Genomic DNA, 21,320 nt, shown 5'->3' with positions numbered 1-21,320 from the left:
GTGGCCATTTGGTTTCATTATATGTGGGATTAACTGTGGCAAATTTCAAATATGAAACACGGTCCTCTTTCTACCAAGATGTGTCTGCTGGCTACCCCTTTCCCATCTGAGTTAGGATGTGCTCAGAGGAACACGAATATTAACCTAGAATAAAAATATTTAGGAAGACAAATCTACTGCAAATATAAATCACAACGCGTTTTGAAGCTAACTTCCCTACAGGCATACCTCGGAGATATTGCAGGTTTGGTTCTAAATCATTGCAATAAAGCCGACATTGCAATAAGGTGAGACTAATGAATTTTTTGGCTTCCCAGTGCATACAGAAGTTATGTTTACACTATATTGTAGACTATTAAGTGCTCAATAGCATCATGTCTAAAAAAGCAATGTACATACCTTCATTTAAAAATATTTTATTGCTGAAAAATGCTAACCATCATCTGAACATTGAGCGAGTCATAACCACTGGTCCCAGATCACCATAAAATATAACAATAATGAAAAAGTTTGAAATATTAGGAGAATTACCAAACACAGAGACACAAAGTGAGCAAATGCTCTTGGAAAAATGGCGCCAGTGGACTGCCTCCACAGGGGATTTCCACAAACCTGCAATTTGTGAAAAAACACAATGTCTGTGAAGTACAATAAAGCAAAGCACAATCAAGCAGGGCAATAAAACGAGGTATGCCTGTATTGGATTGTCTCAATTCAAGGAATGAACCATGGTTCAGTATTTGGATTCCACTAAAATTAGAATCCATATAATTCACTAAAAGGTTAAAGGAGAAAAAATACATGTGGTTGATAAAATTTGAAAAGGCAGTTGATAAATTCAACATCCTTTCCTGATTATTAAAAAAAAAAAAAAAAAAACCTTAGCAAAGTGGGATTAAATGCTTTCCTAGTGCATATGCGTGCACACACACGCCCCTCTTCAAATCAACAGCTAGTTTTATACTCAGTACTAAAGGAACCACCATTAAAGTGAGAAATGAGAAAGTCAGTTGTCACTACCATAAGGCAACACTGTTCTGAGAGCTCTACAATGTAATGTAATAAGAAAGACAAATAGATTATGTAACTTTGGAAACAAGATTGAACTATCTTTATATGGATGATAGTATTCTACAAAATCTAAGATAATTGCCTAAAGGATCATTATAACCAGTGGAATTCAGTATAATGAGTACAGCACTCCAAATTCCACACATAAAAATTAACCGCTTTTGTATCAATGAGCACTTTAGGAAAGCTAGTGGAGAAGGATCTCATTCAAATATCAGTAACAAAAAAGTTTAGAAATAAAGATAAAAAGAATTGTACAGACTCTACATAGGAAAGACAACTACAAAATTTAAGTGAGGTAGATAAATGATTTTATTTAAATGAACATGTACTTCTGGGTAGAAATATTCATTATTATAAAGATATTGCTTCCCTAATTTATTTATTTATTGCACAAAATCTAATCAGAATGCCAATGGGATTTTTTTTTTAACTTGAAAATCAAGTTCTCTAAATCAAGAAATTTTTTAAAAAGAAAAAAGGGGACTTTAACTGCCAAATATTAAATTATATCAGCTTTAGAGATTCCTTTGACAAAATGTACCATAAACAAAACTAAAAAAGAAGTGGCAAATTAGGTAATTATTAGCCAGATGAAGAATTAATATCATTTCACTTGCAGATTTTGTAAATCAAATGTTTTAAAAGATTAGTGCCCCATTTGAAAATATATTCATTCAAAAAAACTTGAGTAAAATACTATTGTTTTTCCAGCTAGGTGCTAAGGATATAGCAGCAAACAGAACACATTAAAAAAGTTGCCTGGGGGTGCCTGGGTGGCTCAGTCGGTTGAGCGTCCGACTTTGGCTCAGGTCATGATCTCATGGTTAGTGAGTTCGAGCCCCCAATCTGGCTCTGTGCTGACAGCTCAGGGCCTGGAGCCTGTTTCAGATTCTGTGTCTCCCTCTCTCTCTGCTCCTCCCGTTAACACTCCACCTCTCTCTCAAAAATAAAGATAGATAGATAGATAGATAAATAAATAAAAGGTTATTTATTTTTGAGACAGAATGTGAGTGGGGGAAGGGCACAGAAAGGGGGTGTTCACAGATTTTGAAGCAGGCTCCAGGCTCTGCGCTGTCAGCACAGAGCCTGATGCAGGGCTCGAACTCATGAACTGTGAGATCATGACCTGAGCCAAAGTTGGCCACATAACCTACTGAGCCACTCAGGCACCCCTAAATGGTTTTCATCTTTTAACCAAGAAAGGACATTTAGAGAAATTTGTGGTAAGAAAATAATCAGATAGGTGCAAAAAGTTACACATAAGAATGTTCAACACATCATTATTTACTACAACAACAACAAACTGGGACTGACCTAATTTTCCATTAGTAAAGCTTTGGTTAAATGCACTTTGCTATATCCATACAATGGAACACTATGCATCCAACCCATTAATAAGGAAGTTGGATAGTTCATGTTCTGGGGAAAATGTTCATGAAATGTTATGTGAAAAAAAAAAGAGATTATAAAGCATAATTTTCAGTGTAATTGAAAATTTATTTTGAATTGTCCCTATATCCTAGTGAATGCACATATTTTCCTCTGAAAATAAAAATTAATTAAAAAACACAGTTTAAATGAGGAATTAATTCATAGTTCAACTTTATTGCGAACAAAATAGGGTTTTGTATTGGCTTAGACAACAGATTGTTCAGCCATCCTATAAGTTAATTTATAAATTACATTTTCATAAAACTTAGAAATATAATTTTTTTAATGTTTATTTTTGAGAGAGTGAGAGACAGAGCGTGAGTGGGGGAGGGGCAGAGAGAGGGAGACACAGAATCTGAGTAGGCTCCAGGCTCTGAGCTGTCAGTGCAGAGCCCGACATGGGGCTCGAACTCACAGACCATGAGATCATGACCTGAGCCAAAGTTGGACACTTAATTGACTGAACCACCCAGGTACCCTCATTTTATTTTTTAGAGAGACAGAGTGCAAGCAGGGGAGGGGCAGAGAGAGGGGGGGACACAGAATCCAAAGCAGCTCCAGGCTCCGAACTGTCAGCACAGAGCCTGATGCAGCCTTGAACTCACTGACCACGAGATCATGACCTGAGCCGAAGTCGGATGCTTAACCAACTGAGCCACCCAGGTGCCCCTTTGAAACTTAGAAAAGTAATTGTTCAAGGCCCTGAAAATAAAACGTACAGTACATACTACACGTGTACCTATTTAATTGAACTAAACCTCTTTCTCTTCCATGATGCATAAGCTTTCCTGCTGGTAGGACTTAGCTGATGCTCTTCCTTTAATCTAGAGTATTCTAAACTTTTCCTCTTTCCCTATCTCTATCATAATCTTTACAATGAGAAATCCTACCCCCCACTCCCTTCTTAAAACCTACTTAGAGAACAGCCAGGAGAGTGTAAAACCAGTGACTAGCAAACAGAGGTAAACAACCAGGCCACATACATACCAACCCTCTTTGAGCCGTTGTTTATTAGGGTAAATTCGCGGTTTGGGGAAGTCACGGTGTGCAGCCATGAGACAATGGACGTGGTGGATGTGTGGGATGGGCTGTGAGATGGTGAGATGATCATCCAGAGACCCGAGGACTAAGTTACCTCATGAAGAAGAGCTGATTTAACACTAAGATGGTGAAAGTACTGTTCCCTCTGCCAGATGGAACCTCTGGTGCCCTCTACTTTGTGGGGAGCACAAAAAGCGTTTGTTAGATAATAGCGGCATAGCGAGTACTGAGTACTGCGATAGTGTCGGATTTGCTCGGGTAAAGAACCACACGGATATACAGCAACTGAAATTGGCATCATCTGGTTAAACTTAAAACGATCTAGTCCCATTCTGTGTTCTACAGTAAGTACAATGTGTAAGTTAATTGGTGATGTGATAGACATTGCCTTCCCACCAGAGAAAGGATTTTCTTTCCCATTGCACCACGTATAATGGAATAATCCTGCCTTCAGGAAGCTTAAAATCTAATGAGGAATCAGAGATACAAAAGAAAAATTAGAAATGATTATAATGTTATAAAACTACTAATGGGTTTATAAAACTATGGCTGTCCACTCCACTTCTGGCTGACAATAGCATATTATGTACATCTGTAAACCAGGGCTTCAATTTCTTTTTTTTTTTTTTTTCAATTTTAGCTTCATTGAGTTATAGTTGACACATAAAAGGTTTGAATTTCTTTCTCTTTCTCAGTTAACTGTTCACAGAAAATTTCCCGTGAGACCGGGTGTGGTCTGGTGGAGAGATAGCAGTGAATCATGAGTACTGAGAAATACATTAGTGAGGGTTGCACAAGCGTCATGTCCCAGATTATGAAGTGGGGAGATCCTTTCTCTGAAATGGCTTCCTGATTTCCGCGGGGATGGTGGGATCGCTGGATGACAGAAACCAAGTAGTAGTACTTCGTTTCCAGAATTGCTGTAATAGGCAACAGAGCCATAGTGATGATCAAAATGTTTTAATTAATCATAGGTTCTCTCAAACCAAAATAGATGGGCAGATCACTAAAGTCCCGTTTGTCCTATAAAAACTGGGGACTAGAAGCTTGACTTGAGTCACCCCAGTAGCCAATTCACAGATCCAGGGCCTTGTGAACCAAGGGAAGACGGCTGTCCTTGAAGCATAGCCCTACAATGACATCACACATATGTATTTAATTCTTCCCCTTAGCCTGCCCTAAAGTAGTCTGCCGCCATTTACAGGACAGTTGTGCACTGGGAAAAGAGAAATACCCTATCTTTTGGGAATTACTGGACAATGCTCTGAGGTAAAACCAGTCCCCAGTGACTTTGAAAGCCACTGTGGTTCATCAGTTTTGGGGGGATGGGAAGCATTAAGCATTAGGTCTGGTAGTAAATGAAATCTTGACTCAAATCCATCTCATGATCATCCTACCACATCCACAAATCCATCCTTGGGATTATTTCCCCATTTCCTAACTGGGTAGCTGAAATAGATACACTAACAGATGGAAAAAGAGCCAGTTGGCTCTGACCCAAGGAATGAAAACTCTTGTGGTAGGAAGAACCTAGTAGAAGTGTCTGGTAGGCTGCTTCTTTACCAAAATAGAAAACTGAAAGCCATACTACGTATTTGAAGAAGAGCATAAATTGGTGCTACCATTATACACTTTGAGGAGACACGGTTGGGAGGTAGATAAGCATGTTGCATGTGCAGAATCCTCTCCAACACTCCTATCTCCTCAGATCTTTGGATCTCCTCCTCCTCGTTTTCCTAATTAATTTCTGGCAGTCAACTTCAATTGCCATAGACAACCATTTCGTCTAGGTTTCAATCAACCAATTTAGCAATCAACTAGACCCACTCCTAGCTGCTCCAGATAGTCTGTTGAAACTAGAATCTCTAGTAAGTTTGCCCATAGTGTTATAATCAGCCCAGTCTAAAATTATGATTCTTCCTGTCTGGTCCTACACCAGTGAAATCCATTTTTACATGCATTCACCACTGTAAATTAGCAACACCTTATAGTTCTTTTTTTGCTGCACAAACCCTTTTCCTCTGTTTGACTTTGTAATAGGCCCCCTGGGACATGCTGAAATCTGACTTTGAGAGGTGATGGGGGGAGGAGCCTTGAGAAGAGGCATCCCCAGACCATGCACCTGCCTCAAGTGAGAACACTAGAGGCTTCTTGTCAAGGCAAAATCAGCCTCATCATACAAGTCTGGCCACTGCTTTGCACGACACGGGATGTTTGGTGGGAAACTGGGGTGCTCTTAGTAATATGAATACTCCCAAGAGTCACATTTCAATTCTTGAGGCTTAGATAGCTCTTTCTCAGTTAATTAACCGAGAAACTAATTAAACTCACACAAGTCAAATCTATGTTGTCACTTAGTACCCTGTAGGATTATTCTCACTGTCTGATTTTTCAGTCATCTCACAGTATTCCTATGGGTCCACAAAGTGAGCCCTATAGACATAAGTAAAAAGGGGTTCTTTTAGGGCAAGCATTGAAACTCTGGCTTCTTAACTGTGCCTTGAACCAAGATATAAAAGCCCTAAACGTGACCTCTTTAAAAATTTCTCATCAAGTTACAAAGAGTCAGCACACCCCACTCTTCTTTTATTATTTACGTTTCCCATATTATTCTATCACATTCAGTCCACCAAAGCCCTGCCTTGAGAAGGCACTTTTTCCAGATGACCACAGATGATGATTTAACAATTATCTCATCACTAGGTGCCCATCTACCATCTATTCCAGTCACTAATGGTAATTAAGTTCTCCTGCCTTCAGACCTAATTAAATCAGATAGCCAATCCCCAATTCCCAATCCTTTTTGCCCATATCTACTTCTGGTATTGAATTCTGAGCAGGTTAGGATTCAACAACATAATTCACTCCAGCTAGTTGAAGCAAAAAGGGATTTATTATGGAGTGTTAGTTTATAAAATTTCCGAGAGTGCCAGAGAAACAAGCTTAATTCAAGTACCTAATGGATACCAGGTGCCTTTCTAGGCCTCGGAGCCACAATAAGGGACAAGACAAAGTCCTTGAATTGGAAGAAAGCACAAGGAGTCAGGGAATGCCTAGGGAAAGGAGGAGAATGGACCATAAACACAAAGATCTGGGGGTCACAAGCCTAGGCATGTTTAGGGAATGGCAGGAACCGATGGGGCTGGGGCAGAGTATCTGTGGGAATGTGGGAGGAGACAGAAGGGGAGGAGGACAGTGTGAAGGGGCTGGTAGACCAGAGTAATTAGGTTGGCTTTCATTCTAGGATAGCAAGGGTTTACCGAGAAGAACTCCTTTCATCTCGGGTCCTGACAATGAAATCAGGTTTTCCCATATTAAGTTATATAACAAATTAAAACAAAGATGCTGCATTCTGATGTGAGCATCAGGATTCCCCTGAGTGACCGAGAGAGAGAGAGAGAGAGAGAGAGAGAGAGAGAGAGAAGTCCCCTGAGCAATCCAGTCTGAATTCCCTGATGGCGCCACCCTTATTACAGTCTTGAGCTAGGATGTCTAGTTTTTGCTCTGAGGCCTTCATTATTCCTTGCAATATCCATTTCTGCACTCCCCCAGAGGATGATATTTAAACACTGAGTGTCAGTTCACTTCTTCAGAAGGTTTTATTTCCCTTCAGAACACTTTGAGAAATGCTGCCTGTGGCTGAATAATGTTGCAACTCTCTATCTTTCTGGAATGAGCACTGTGTGAATCTGTATTCTCTTTGATAACTATCTTCTCTTTGTAGGGTCAGTGGTATTTGTTTGTAGTTGGTATTTTGTATATATGTTGTGTTGCTTGTGATGGAACCTGCCTTGTTGGAATCTGAGCTGACTATTCTGTTTAGGGCCACGCCATGACACTTGATGTGAGATGCCATGAAACAAACACTCCTCTTCCACAGTGAGAGCTCGGGACTTCCCTATGGCATTAGTTCATGCCTGATTCCATGTTATCGACGCTAGAACCCTGGGTCCTGCCAGTCCCCACCTTGTTTCTCGATCCCAGGACTTGAGCCCCTCTGCCAGCCGTCCTTTGATCCCACCTGGCATTCCATTTCTGCATGAATCGGGTCCGGTGTTACTCTTGCTGGTCCCTCACAAGGACTGAAATCCACCTCCCTTCCCTCCACCACCACCACTGTAATCAGATTCACCAGATCTCACCAGCATTATTAAATTTGCCACCTAATTAACCTTCCTGTATCTGCTTTGCCCCCAGAAATCCATTCTCCATATTATGCCACTTGCCTTCTTGAGTCCTTTCAATGACTTTCCTTTAGATTCACAGAAAATCCAAACTACCTACCCAGATCTGTAATCCCTCCATGACTTGGCCTCTGCCAGCCTCACCTTCTTCACTCATGCTTTGGCCACACTGGCCTCCTTATTGCTTTTCCCACACTCCCCATTCTTTCTTACCTCAGGGCCTGTTGCTAGTCTTTTGAGGCTCTTTTTGTCTTTGTATAGCATCTGAGTCCCACCTACTGGCCTCACCTGATCTCAGACCCTCATTTCCTGAACCTATGGAGATACTAAAACCCAGACTCTTAGGGCATAGACTTCTTAATAAACTTGCAGGGCACTCTTCCATTTTTACACATGAGGAACACTGAAGGCACATATAACTGGCCCAAGGTTATAAAACTTGGAAGCAGGGATTTGAACCGTGCCTCATAGTGCTCAAAAATGGCTCTACTACTCTATTACAAAAACATTTAAGCAATGTCTCCAGCTTGGCTCTGGGCAAAGAGGGGAAAAAGATCAAGTTATATCAGAATTCAGTGTGGGAAACAGAAATGGCTCTAGGTACTTCCGGTGGAAAGGGATTTAATACTGAGAATTAGGGGCTTTCACAATATTAATAATACTTAATAATTAGAAGAGCTGGAGTCAAAGGGCTGCCGTCAGCCTGTGAATATCAAGAACATGCCGCCATAATTGTGACCTGAGATCAGAAAACTGCCCTTAGAAAAATACCTCCACACACTTGCTGCTTCTCCATATATGCCCCAGCTTCACACGGTGATGTCTTATGTGGACCAGCTACACCTGCAGGATGAGTTTAGTTTTTAAAAAGTGATCTAGGGGCACCTGGGTGGCTCAGTCAGTTAAGCGTCTGGCTCTTGGTTTCTTTTCAGGTCACGATCTCACAGTTGGTGAGTTCGAGCCCCACACGGGGCTCCTCACTGACAGGTGGATCCCACTTGGGATTCTTCCTCTCTCTCTGCCCCTCCCCCACATGCACTCTCTCTGTCTCTCAAAATAAATAGAAACTTCTAAAAAACTGATCTAAACATAGGATTTACATTTCCAAATATGATAAAATATTAAAGCTGAATGACTAGGTGTGTTTGGGATATTCGATAATCCTAAATTTTTTAATTAAAAAATTTTACAGTAGGCATTTAGCAAAAGACATCTTGTGTTTCAGATTTTTGAAACTATGCAACCAGCAACCCCCATCTCCATGAATAGGGTTGAAAAACAAACAACACCCGGATAAAAATATTTGCGGCACATATGCTGACTCCAGTGTATGTTGAGCCTTCATAAGTCAACTTAAAAAAACTTTTTAAAGTTTTTATTTATTTTTGAGAGACAGAGAAAGACAGAGCATGCATGGGGGAGGAGCAGAGAGAGAGGGAGACATGGAACCCGAAGCAGGATCCAGGCTCGGAGCTGTCAGCACAAAACCCGTTGCAGGGCTCAAACCCATGAACCATGAGATCATGACCTGAGCCGAAGTCGGACGCTTAACTGACTGAGCCACCCAGGCATCCCTTCATGAATCAATTTTAAAAAGAGTAAACAGACCAGTCAAAAAAGACATAAAGGCCATGAACAGGAAGTACACAAAGGAAGAAATGTAATGTCCAATAATCATGTGAAAATTAAAAGTCACTAGTAATTAGTAAAATGGAAATGAAAACCAAAATGAGCTTTTTATTTTAACCACAGATTGGCAAACATAACATTTGCAAAACCGGCAAGACAATGAGGGGACAGGGGCTTCGATGCACAGATGTTTGGTGGGAGCGTTAATGGGTCTAACCTTTCTTAGAGAAGGTAGTTTGGAAGTATGTAACTGAAAACGTCTTCAGAGGGACAGTGATGTGAGCAATGGCAAAATGTCAGCAGAAAGTTACGGGGAATGTAATTGCTATCATCTATAGAGATGGCTACACGAAGTAGACTCGTCCCAGATGGAGTGGAAGTTACCCAGATCCCCATTTCCGCAATGGAAAATACCTTCCAGTATTTCCAGGGCTCTGCAGGGACAAGAAGCATCCAGCCTTCCATCCTCCTGGGGGCTGTGTTCTCCCTGGCTTCCCCTGGCAGGGGACCTGCCTGCTTACCGGGTGCACGAAACTTACAAAACAACTGTAGCACGTGTTAGTGTTTACCACCAAACCCGCGGAAGTCAGTCTTCCAGTTTGCCCTTCCTCCTACAGGTCCTACCTGCAGAATCAAAATGTAACTTGTGCCTACCGTTAGCTTTAGAAATCCCACCTCTAGAACTTACCTTAAAAAGATGATTACAGATGTTCATTGACATGTTGTTTCTAGGCATAAAATTGGGTCAACCTAATTGCTCACCAGTGGGAACTAAGTAAGTAAACTATGACACATCCGTATAATGAGACCATGAAATAGGTGTAAACGTATTAGTATTTGTGCCGCTATGTATTAAAATGTTTCTGAAAGAGGTGGGGGGAGTTGCAGAAGATGAAATGTATGACTAGCCAGGTGTGAGAGAGATTTTATCACGGATTTGCTTTTATACTCTTTAAATGTTGAGCCATACGAACACATATATTTAAAATTAAAGTTAAAAAGTAAATGCAGGGACGCCTGGGTGGCTCAGTCCGTTAAACGTCCAACTTCAGCTCAGGTCGTGATCTCGCGGTTCGTGAGTTGGAGCCCTGCGTCAGGCTCTGTGCCGACAGCTCAGAGCCTGCTTAGGATTCTGTGTCTTCCTCTCTCTCTGCCCCTCCCCTGCCCTTTCCCTCTCAAAAATAAAAATAAAAAATGAAAAATAAAAACAAAAAAATGAAAAGTAAATGGAGAGAGAGAGAGAGGGAAAGGAACAGAGATGCCTGAAGAAACACAGATGCCTGTGCATCCCAGCAATTATTTTGGGGTAGCAAGTTTTGAGTCAACACTTTGTATTCTTTTGCTTGTCTGTAGTGTTTGGATTTTTGTGATAAGCTTGTATCATTTTTGCAGATCTAAAGTTTTTAAATTACAAAAGAAAATTGTATATCTATAATGAAAATATAGTAAAGGAGTTTTCATTAACACATTAAGAAAATGTATTTCCAACACACCCTTTGCACCCTGTTTGTTGGCCATGACAAGCCCTATGCATTCCATTTCTGTTCCCAGCTCTTGGCCCTGACGCTTCAGCTTTGGAGTTTTCAATTCCTTTTTAATTTTCTTTCCCCGCCAGAGTTGCTGATGGAATGATCAAAAGTATATTATGGCAAACACTTCAAGCTCTTAATTTCTGTCACAAACATAACGTAAGTCACATTTTCTAATATATTTGTCAATTTATTCTTTTCTTCTCAATAGCTCAATGATCTATTTAAAGAGCCAAAGACGGAGGGAAAGCTACAGAACATGGGAAAAGCAAGTCATGGCTTCTTTTCCCAATTTCTGTAAGAACCAGACTACTAATTCCTTATGAATTAAAAATTTGTATAAACTTGCTGTTCCTTTTGCTATCCTGCTGATGATTCCTGTGGTCATATTTAAATTGAAATAAGTTTGCAGGATGTGTAACTCCCCATGGTACTTGATTTGATTTTGTTTTTGTTTTGTTTCTTTAATTTTTTTTAATGTTTATTTCTGAGAGACAGAGACAGAGTGTGAGCGGGGGAGGGGCAGAGAGAGAGGGAGACACAGAATCCGAAGCAGGCTCCGGGCTCTGAGCCGTCAGCACAGAACCCAAAATGGGACTCGAACCCACAAACCGTGAGATCATGACCTGAGCTGAAGTCGGCCGCTTAATCGACTGAGCCACCCAGGCGCCCCAGTTTGATTTTGTTTTTATGTTTCTTGAGTCTTTTATTCTCTAACAGTCTCCCTTCCTCTATCCTTTTTCTAAAATGTTTTCATTATTAGTTTTTTACACCCATAGTTTTCAAACTTGAGCATGTATCAACCCCCTTGGAGGTCTTATGAAGACAGTTTGATGGTGACTTTTGAAATCTATTATTTCTTCTGCATATATTAATTCAAATTCTATGGAGAACAACCTACCCTCATGGACTCTGGCTACTGTAAAATACCGTCAGAAAAAGATGTGATTATTTCCTTTACTTGTCAGTGCTCATAGTGATAAGTTGTTATGTTAACAACCTCCAAGAGTGAATAATGAAGGGTTTGGGGTGGAATGCAGGCATCATTTCAAATTTATGGGTTTTAGGGGCACCTGGGTGGCTCAGTCAGTTAAGCATCCAACTTCGGCTAAGGTCATGATCTCGCCATCCGTGAGTTCGCGAAGGCCCCGTCTCGGGTTCTGTGCGGACAGCTCAAAGTCTGGAGCCTGTTTCAGATTCTGTGTCTCCCTCTCTCTCTCTGCCCCTCCCATGCTCACACTCTGTCTCTGTCTCTGAAAAATGAAGAAACCTTAAAAAAAAGTTTTTTAAAAACAAATTTATGGGTTTTATATATTGATGTGTTTTCAATCCTTTGCTTTCATCATTCTCTCTGATGTTCAAATTGTCCCATCTTGGGCCAGCGGGAGCTTCTTTAAGTTGGCTTCTGGGGACTCTTGCTATAATGACAGTTTTTAAAAAATAACTCTAGAACTTTTGAGTTGGTGCCTAGACAGAGGCAGTGCCTGCACAAAGGTACAGACTACCTTATGGTCAATTTAATGCCAGCAGAATGTCTGTCATTGTCTAGGATCGCTGGAAAAGAATGCAAAATCATGGAAATGGATTTCAATACTTAGTGGAAGCTTCCTTTAGTTGTAAGAAAGTTAATGAAGGGTTCATTAGGATCAATCAGAAGCTTATATTTTGTATTAATAAAGTATAGAGAGGTGTGCCTGGGTGGCTCAGTCGGTTAAACGTCCAACTTCGACTCAGGTCATGATCTCACAGTCCGTGAGTTTGAGCCCCACATCGGACTCTGTGGTGACAGCTCAGAGCCTGGAGCCTGCTTTGGATTCTGTGTCTCCCTCTCTCTCTGCGCCTCCCACTCTCACACTCTGTCTCTCTCTGTTTCAAAATAAATAAAAACATTAAAAAAATTTTTTTTAAAGTATAGAGAGATAGTGTTCACAAAATACATAAGCCTGTTCTTCATGATGCAAACTGTGCTTTTAAATACTTACTAAAGATGATGCTGAATCAAAACCATATCTCTGCTATCCATGCTATCAGAGGTATTACATGCTATCAGAGGTATTACACAGTCAGTCAATCAACTTACCTACATGATTGTGACTTACTATTTCACAAACCCAAACATTATTATAACTCAATGCAACCGCCATCATTTCTCTGCTTGGAACAACATGTTCTATATCTTAAGCTTTAAAACCTCCAATCAATTATCTTTGACTTTTATTTTTTTTATGTTTATTTACTTATCTTGAGAGAGAGAGAGAGAGAGAACACAAATGGGGAGGGGCAGAGAGAGAGGGACAGAGAGACTCCCAAACAGGCTCAACACTGTCAGCACGGAGCCCGATGCACAGCTTGAGCCCATGAACTATGAGACCATGACCTGAGCTGAAATCAGGAGTTAAGTGCTTAACCGAGTGAAGCCACCCAGGCACCCCAATCTATGACCTCTATTAAAAATGGATATTTTTGGGGCGCCTGGGTGGCGCAGTCGGTTAAGCGTCCGACTTCAGCCGGGTCACGATCTCGCGGTCCGTGAGTTCGAGCCCCGCGTCAGGCTCTGGGCTGATGGCTCAGAGCCTGGAGCCTGTTTCCGATTCTGTGTCTCCCTCTCTCTCTGCCCCTCCCCCGTTCATGCTCTGTCTCTCTCTGTCCCAAAAATAAATAAATGTTGAAAAAAAAATTTAAAAATGGATTTTTTTTCAGACAAACTTCCCTCCTCCAACATAGGAATTACTTTTGAACTCTGTTTATCTCATTTTTTTATGCACTGGTAAACCTTTGTGTATCTTTTTATTTTATCACTGAAATGCATGCAAAGGAAACAAGTTAGGTCATATATAAGACCATGACTACCTTATTATCCCCAGAGTGGTGATCCTAACCCAGACAAGGAAGGTTAAAGTTATAAGGGATTGAGGCCTTGTTACTCAAAGTGTGCTTCACAGAGATCCCCTGGGAGCTCTTTAGGAATGCAGAACATCAGGCCCACCCTAGATCTACTGAATCAGAATCTGCATTTTAACAAGATCTCCAGGAGATTCATGTGCACATAAATTCGGAGAAGCACTCGACTCGAGAAAATACCTACTCATTTTGTTCTTTCTTACCCTTTAATATTGCCAGGATAAGTTATCTAAGTGACCCATTGAGCATCATTATGAATGCATGGATTTTTATATACTTGATATAATAGACAAAAAGAACTTCATCTCAAAATGACAAAACTACAGTGACTTTCAAAGACGTGTGTCTTTGGGGCTGCAACATCCATCATCATCTTGTTAATGTTAACGTTCTCATTGTCAAGAAGGAGGTCCCTTTCCTCACTGCTGTATCAGTATCCATCTCTAAAGCTCAAAGAGAACAATCTTCTCAAATAATAGTAAACTTTTTGAGAGAGAAAGGGAGGGAGAGAGAGAGAGAGAGAGAGAGAGAGAGAGAGAGAGAAAATCCCAAGCAGGCTGCACACTCATCTCAACCATGAGATCAGAACCCGAGCCCAAATCAAGAGTTGGATGCTCCCAGACTGAGCCACCCATGTGCCCCACAAACTATTATTTTTTTTTAAATTTTTTTTTCAACGTTTATTTATTTTTGGGACAGAGAGAGACAGAGCATGAATGGGGGAGGGGCAGAGAGAGAGGGAGACACAGAATCGGAAACAGGCTCCAGGCTCTGAGCCATCAGCCCAGAGCCCGACGCGGGGCTCGAACTCCCGGACCGCGAGATCGTGACCTGGCTGAAGTCGGACGCTTAACCGACTGCGCCACCCAGGCGCCCCATCCCCACAAACTATTATTTAGGGGCATCTGGCTGGCTCAGCCAGTGGAGCATGTAACTCTTGGATCTCAGGTCATGAGTTCAAGCCCCACATTGGGTATAGAGATTACTTAAAAAACAAAATCTTTTTTTAAAAAAAAAAGAATAGAAAACCATTATTCGATCAGGTTGTATAAGAAGCAATTTGTAGAAGTTTCTGGAGATGATTCTTAACATTGGGGTCATGGATACCTCTTCTTGTTGGCTTGTGAGCCAGTAAAAAAGAGATTATACATTAGCCACAATGACCCAACTTGAGCAACGTTTTCTTTTTTTTTTTTTTTTAATTTTTTTTTCAACGTTTATTTATTTTGGGGACAGAGAGAGACAGAGCATGAACGGGGGAAGGGCAGAGAGAGAGAGGGAGACACAGAATCGGAAACAGGCTCCAGGCTCTGAGCCATCAGCCCAGAGCCTGACGCGGGGCTCGAACTCCCGGACTGCGAGATCGTGACCTGGCTGAAGTCGGACGCCTAACCGACTGCGCCACCCAGGCACCCCAGAGCAACGTTTTCTAAAAGCCGTATATGCAACCCAAGTTACTGAAAGGACCTGCTTCTGTCACACTGACAGGCAGGTTTCTTGCTCTTTGGTGGAAAGTAACCTGATTGCAAGAGGCCTGCTGAGTTTGCACTGAGTGTGGCTTTGCAGCGGGGAAGCGGATGCTGTCTGCCTAAGCATCTCCCCTTCTCCGTGCTGGACTTCTTACTGTTCCAGGGATTTTTACTTTTTTCTTCTTCAACATCCTATTCCTCTTAATAGTAGTCTCTCTTACCTGCACCTACACCAATAATTTTTCTGTTTCATTGGGACATATCAGTGCTTCGTTTTTGCCTTTGTATTTTTTGGTTGGAAAATAAATTGCTAAAAATTTCACATGGATTTGCATTAGATCCAAAAATCATATTTAAATAGGCCAAAAGTCAAATGTCAGTGTGAGCCCATTTGCTTGGTAATGCCACACATAGTCCAGAAGTTTTAGAATATGACACAAACTCTTTTAAGGGACATAACCTGTTCCTAGTAAATCACCAACTATTGTGAGTACGACTCAGCGTTAATTCAAGTTTCATAAACGTGTTGCTTAAAAGGTCGGACGTCAAAACTGTGTTGGTTTATATTACAACAATGTATTTTTTTTAATTAATATGCAAGGCCTTAGGACTTTACAGGGACCTAGAAATTTCTTCTGTTAGTCATATAAATTATGAGACAATTGATAATAATTGAGACCAAATAGGAACCAGCTTCTACTACCACTGCCATTTTTGTGACCTAGAATGAATTTAGGACTCAGTTTTTCTCTTCCCAGATAGCTATCATAGAAGCAAAGAAAAATTATTGCAAAATTGCTATTTTGGTAGGAATATATAAAGGGACTGACAGCACAGCAGAGAAGTGAGGCAAAAGGAGTGGATGATTGTGACGCTTAATCCAGAGACCCTGTCAGTGGCCATCTGCAGTCACAAGATTGTTGCGGGAATGAATTCGCGGGCAAGTGCTCTGAAAAGGACAGAGCTCTGTATGAGGGCTGAGCTGTAGAAGAAGAGGGACATCATTTCTAGCTGTTTGCTTTATCGGGAAGGAGGCACAGAAAGATAAAGTTCTGAAGAATAGGGCCCGACTTGTGTTCTGGGCGAGAGGGTCTCCATTACATGGAACAGCCATTTCTGGAACAGCGATGAGTGAGGCTCACTCAGCCCGCCTTCATCCTTACCCCAGCTTGGCCCTCGCACATCCAGGGAGGGGCACCTGCCCCATCCAAGGCCATTACAGTGAGGCAGCCAATTGTAAGGTCTCCACCTCTAGAGGGATAGCGGGAGCCTGTCGGAGGTGACAGCGCCTCACGGTGGTGTCCCGCTCTCCCAGCGGGAACCCGGACAGTGCTGGGTGGGCATCTCTCAGGAGAGCTGCTGATCCTTCCAGGTTAGCTCGTGCTGAGGAAGAATAAGTGGTTCTCATCCCCTGATACCGAAGGCTTTAGTGTCTCTCCAGAAGTAGGTGACCGTACATCTCAGCTTTCCCAGGACAGTTGTGGTTTGTTTCTGTTGTCCTAGCATAGTTACTAACAGAGCCCCTTTCACACGTCCCGATTCAGGCAACAAATAATATGGTCACTCTAATTACAAGCCAATTTTAAGCGAGGTTGTTGTTGTTGTTGTTGTTGTTGTTGTTATCATTCAGATCTTTTCCCAGTGTCTCAAATCTGCAATACTTATTCAACCTAGATTGTGATTCTTGGCTGGCAGGAGTTATCAGAGCTACATGGAGTCTAATCTCATCTAGGGCTTCACCTCTTCTGGTTTAAGTAGAGTGCAGTAAAAAGTGGCAAAAATACTTGTGTGACACCACCTTCTCCAAGAAAAAAAAAAAAGTTTTCCTATCTAACAATTATGATGTCAATTTCTTCACTTATATAGCAGCATTTTGACTTTTTTCTTTTGTTACGGTAAGATTTACAGGTGGAAATTTGCCCACTAACGTTCTTTTAGGAAAATGAAGGAAAAGCGTATTTGTTTGAATCTCATAGGCTGTGTTTATCATTTAAACTAATAGTTAATGTTTATGCTTTGTCGTTTTGATGCCTCAGAGAAATGATCCAGTGTTATCTTACAGTGTATTCACAGAGATGTAAAACCTGAAAATATTCTAATAACTAAGCAAGGAATAATCAAGATCTGTGACTTTGGGTTTGCACGAATTCTCAGTAAGTAGCATTTTTTTTTAAGTTTATTTTGAGAGGCAAGGGTGGGGGAGAGAGAGAGAGAGAAAGAGAGAGAATCCCAAAGAGGATCTGTGCTGTCAGCACAGAGCCCGATGCAGGGCTCAAACTCACAAACTGTGAGTTCATGACCTGAGCCCAAATCAAGAGTCAGAGGCTTAACTGACTGAACCATCCGGGTGCCCCATAAGTAGCAATTTTTTATGGACTCATCCAATGCAGAGGATTATGAAATGATATAAGATCTTACTTTAGATACTGAATGTATGCTAAATGTGATGTTGTTATTATTCAGAGAGGAAGAGTTCACTTTTACCTTCTAGCCAGGACATGGGTTTGCACTTCAACTGTGCTCCACTCCACTAGAATTTATTGGATGTCACATGTTTGTGCTTTGCCTTGTAGAGAAGAGGAAAAGAATTATAAGATGTATGTCTGCTCTTCATGCACTTATAATTGAAGTAAAAGAACCAAAAGAATAATACAAAATGATTTGCAAAGAAGTACCAAAGTGAGGGTCCAGATCCTTCCCTGGAGAAGGTTCCCTGTGTGCTAGAGAGGTCGGGAAAAACTATGTAGTTGGTAAGACTAGGAGAGTAAATGGAAAATTAAGGAGAGGATTCAGAGACAGTGCTAAGAAAAGGGAAGTCATCCCAGTCGTGGGGATGGGGGTAACCAAAGGGAAAGGGGAATAGACCATTATTTCTCCCTGAATCTAGAACTGCACCACAGAAAAAACCTGTATTTGCAACAACTCATTGGAAGGCGGGTGTGCCCATAATCAGTATCCTGATAGGACCAGACACAAGGGGCTTCACAATGCACTAGGAAGTTGTTTTCAACCTGAAGTTGCACTACAGAAATCCTCATTCCCACCTGCCTCTCTGTGGAGGATGATATAGAGGCTCACTAGCTGAGGGACCCCCGGGAGTTGAACTTACTGACCGAGTGCACAGTGGAACTATTTACTCAATCAGTGCCTCACCGCATCAACGGTTAGGAGTGCTGTGGCCTCCGAGTTACTGAAGCTTGCCTGAAGGCCTGATCTGCTCTTGGGAGTGGTTCATGTGTTACAAGAATGTGACCCACCTGATCTGATTGACGCATTTGCAGTTCCAGGAGATGCCTACACTGATTACGTCGCTACAAGATGGTACCGAGCTCCTGAACTTCTTGTGGGAGACACGCAGTATGGCTCTTCAGTAGACATATGGGCTACCGGTTGCGTTTTTGCAGAGCTTCTGACAGGCCAGCCACTGTGGCCCGGAAGATCAGATGTGGACCAGCTGTATCTGATCATCAGAACACTGGGTAGGAGTTGCACGTTATGGCTTACAGAGTTGCTAAATTGTTATAGCAATGGTACATTCCTGTAATGCGCAGCAAGAGCTTTCTTGCTCCTCCAGAGTGCTGCTCAGGATGCTTGTTCTGGGTTGTAGCCAAAGCCCAACCATTTTCTCAATGTGGAGCCATAACTCCTCGCACTGAGGAGTTTTCAGATTCCTTTCCAAGTCAAGCCAATTAGCCATGGAATAAACCACACACTTACTTTCCACATCAGGCTAAGATAGGGGATATGAGTCATCCGCATAGAGCTTACTCTAAGAGAGGTTTGATCAAATGTAATTTCTGCCCACTGTAAAAGAGGAGTCTTCCCCCTTTACTGTAGAGCAGGGGTCAGCAGACTTTTCTGTAAAGGGCCTGATGGTAAATATTTTAGGTTTTGTAGGCTCTACAGTCTCTGTTGCGACTCCTTGACTCTGCTCCTTTGTATATAGCAGTTAAGAATTTATGGATCACTGGGGCGCCTGGGTGGCTCAGTCAGTTAAGCATCTGACTCTTGATTTCAGCACAGGTCATAATCTCACAGTTCATGACATCGAGACCCTCATCGGGCTCTGTGCTGACAGCACGGAGCCTGCTTGGGATTCTCTCTCTCCTTCTCTCTCTCTCTCTGCCCCTCCCCCATTCTCTCCCTCTCAAAATAAATAAATAAACATTAAAAAACAAGGATTTACGAATTACTTTCAAACACATCATCTTTACCAGTCTTAAGAACAACCCATGCTGGGGCGCCTGGGTGGCTCAGTCGGTTAAGTGGCCGACTTCGGCTCAGGTCATGATCTCGCAGTCCGTGAGTTCGAGCCCCGCGTCGGGCTCTGTGCTGACCGCTCAGAGCCTGGAGCCTGTTTCAGATTCTGTGTCTCCCTCTCTCTATGACCCTCCCCCGTTCATGCTCTGTCTCTCTCTGTCTCAAAAATAAATAAACGTTAAAAAAAAATTAAAAAAAAAAGAACAACCCATGAAGGACATTGTAACATTTTTAATCTTGCCTATGTTACACATGCGGAAACTGAGGCTCAGGGAGCTTCCGTGATTGGCCCCGAAGGCATACAACAGTTAAGTGCACAATAGGAATGCGACTCAAGGGGCCTCTTTCACAAGCTTCCACACGTGTCAGCATCCGTGGCAGGTGGAAGAGGACATCAGCCAGAAGGGGGGCTGTGGCTTTTCACACCAGCAGCATGGACGCAAGGAAAGTGGTACATGCACACCCAAGATGGGCATTTGCATGTTCCTTGCTGCAGGCTCTCCTGGCAGTCTGGCTGCTGGGCGATGGGACCACTGCTGTTTGGTCTGATGCACGTCCCTGTTTGGTTCCAGCACATCCGTCCGGAGAATTCTACAGCATGAAAACTGTGGGGGAGAATGTCACCACAGGCCACACCTTAGGTGTGTATATGCCTTAGGTATATATTGTCTGACTGATTTCCTGAAAGGCGTGTGGAAATTTACCTGATGCAATCATTAGACAGACTTGAGTTCGAATCCTGGGTCTTTTAATGACCATGTGACTTTAGACAGGTTATTAAACTTCTTCTTTTTTGTAAGTTTATTTATTTATTTTGAGAGAGAGAGAGAGAGTGCATGCACGCAAGTGGGAGAGGGGCAGAGAGAGAGAGGGTAAGAGGGAAACCCAAGCAGGCTCCATGCTGTCAGCAAAGAGCCCCACGTGGAGCTCGATCCCACAAACTGTGAGATCATAACCTGAGCTGAAACCAAGAGTCAGACACTTCACCGACTGAGCCACCCAGGTGCCCTGGGGTTACTAAACTTCTGAGCCTCGTTTAACTCACTGGTGCAGGGGAGGTGAAAAATAGCAACCACTGTAGATTGTGATGAGATCACGTGTGTAGAGCCCTCAGCATGGGTTTCTTACCTCCTCTCTTGGTGGGAGATGAAGGGCAAAGAGAGGTGCACGGAGAACTGACCTCCCCTGAGAAGGCAGGAGTTTGCAGCAGTTCAGACCTCCCTAACCTAAAAGGAACCATCAGGCTCAGCATTTCTGGTACATCTGGACCTCAGAAGTTAACCATTTAAACACTTTTATTTTTATTAAATTTATCATGAGTTACATGGTTTGTATTTTACAGGAAAACTAATCCCAAGACATCAATCTATCTTCAAAAGTAACCAGTTTTTCCATGGCATCAGTATTCCTGAACCGGGAGACATGGTAAACTTGCTCAATTTTGGATATTTTATTATTTGTGTTGCAGCCTTCTCTACAGGGGGATTTTTAAAAATATGTATACTTTTGGCTCCTGTTTTCCTTCTAGAACACACTGACACGGATCAAAGAAGTTCTGTAAAGCTACACATATTAACCAAGAGAATGCTTTAAAAGCCTACTTGCCCTAAGTTAAATTCACAGTTAAATCTGAAGTGAAAGTATATTTAATTCCTTACATAAACACCTTGATCCTTTTTTTTTAATGTTTATTTATTTTTGACACAGAGAAAGAGAGAGACAGGACGTGAGTGGAGGAGGAGTAGAGAGAAAGAGAGGGAGACACAGAACCCGAAGCAGGCTCCAGGCTCTGAGCTGCCAGC

At 42.0% G+C, this 21,320-nt stretch overlaps 1 protein-coding gene across 4 annotated transcripts in view; it reads left to right on the top strand.

The window, feature by feature from the left end:
* The window catches only part of CDKL4 (cyclin dependent kinase like 4), a 53,319-nt gene that overhangs the window by 20,055 nt on the left and 11,944 nt on the right, over nucleotides 1-21,320 (top strand). For all 4 annotated transcript variants that reach the window (XM_040496583.1, XM_040496582.1, XM_040496584.1 and 1 more), the window contains 4 exons: nucleotides 10,975-11,047; nucleotides 17,321-17,411; nucleotides 18,540-18,737; nucleotides 20,861-20,943. In XM_040496583.1, the coding sequence (XP_040352517.1) occupies nucleotides 10,975-11,047; nucleotides 17,321-17,411; nucleotides 18,540-18,737; nucleotides 20,861-20,943 (445 nt within the window). The remainder of the gene's footprint in view (nucleotides 1-10,974; nucleotides 11,048-17,320; nucleotides 17,412-18,539; nucleotides 18,738-20,860; nucleotides 20,944-21,320) is intronic.

The sequence above is a fragment of the Herpailurus yagouaroundi genome, unplaced genomic scaffold (assembly GCF_014898765.1).
Source record: "Herpailurus yagouaroundi ecotype Mexico unplaced genomic scaffold, PumYag 188, whole genome shotgun sequence".
NCBI classification, from domain to species: Eukaryota; Metazoa; Chordata; class Mammalia; order Carnivora; family Felidae; genus Herpailurus; species Herpailurus yagouaroundi.
Note: the sequence above shows the minus strand (reverse complement) of the source record. Positions and strands in the feature narration are given on the sequence as shown.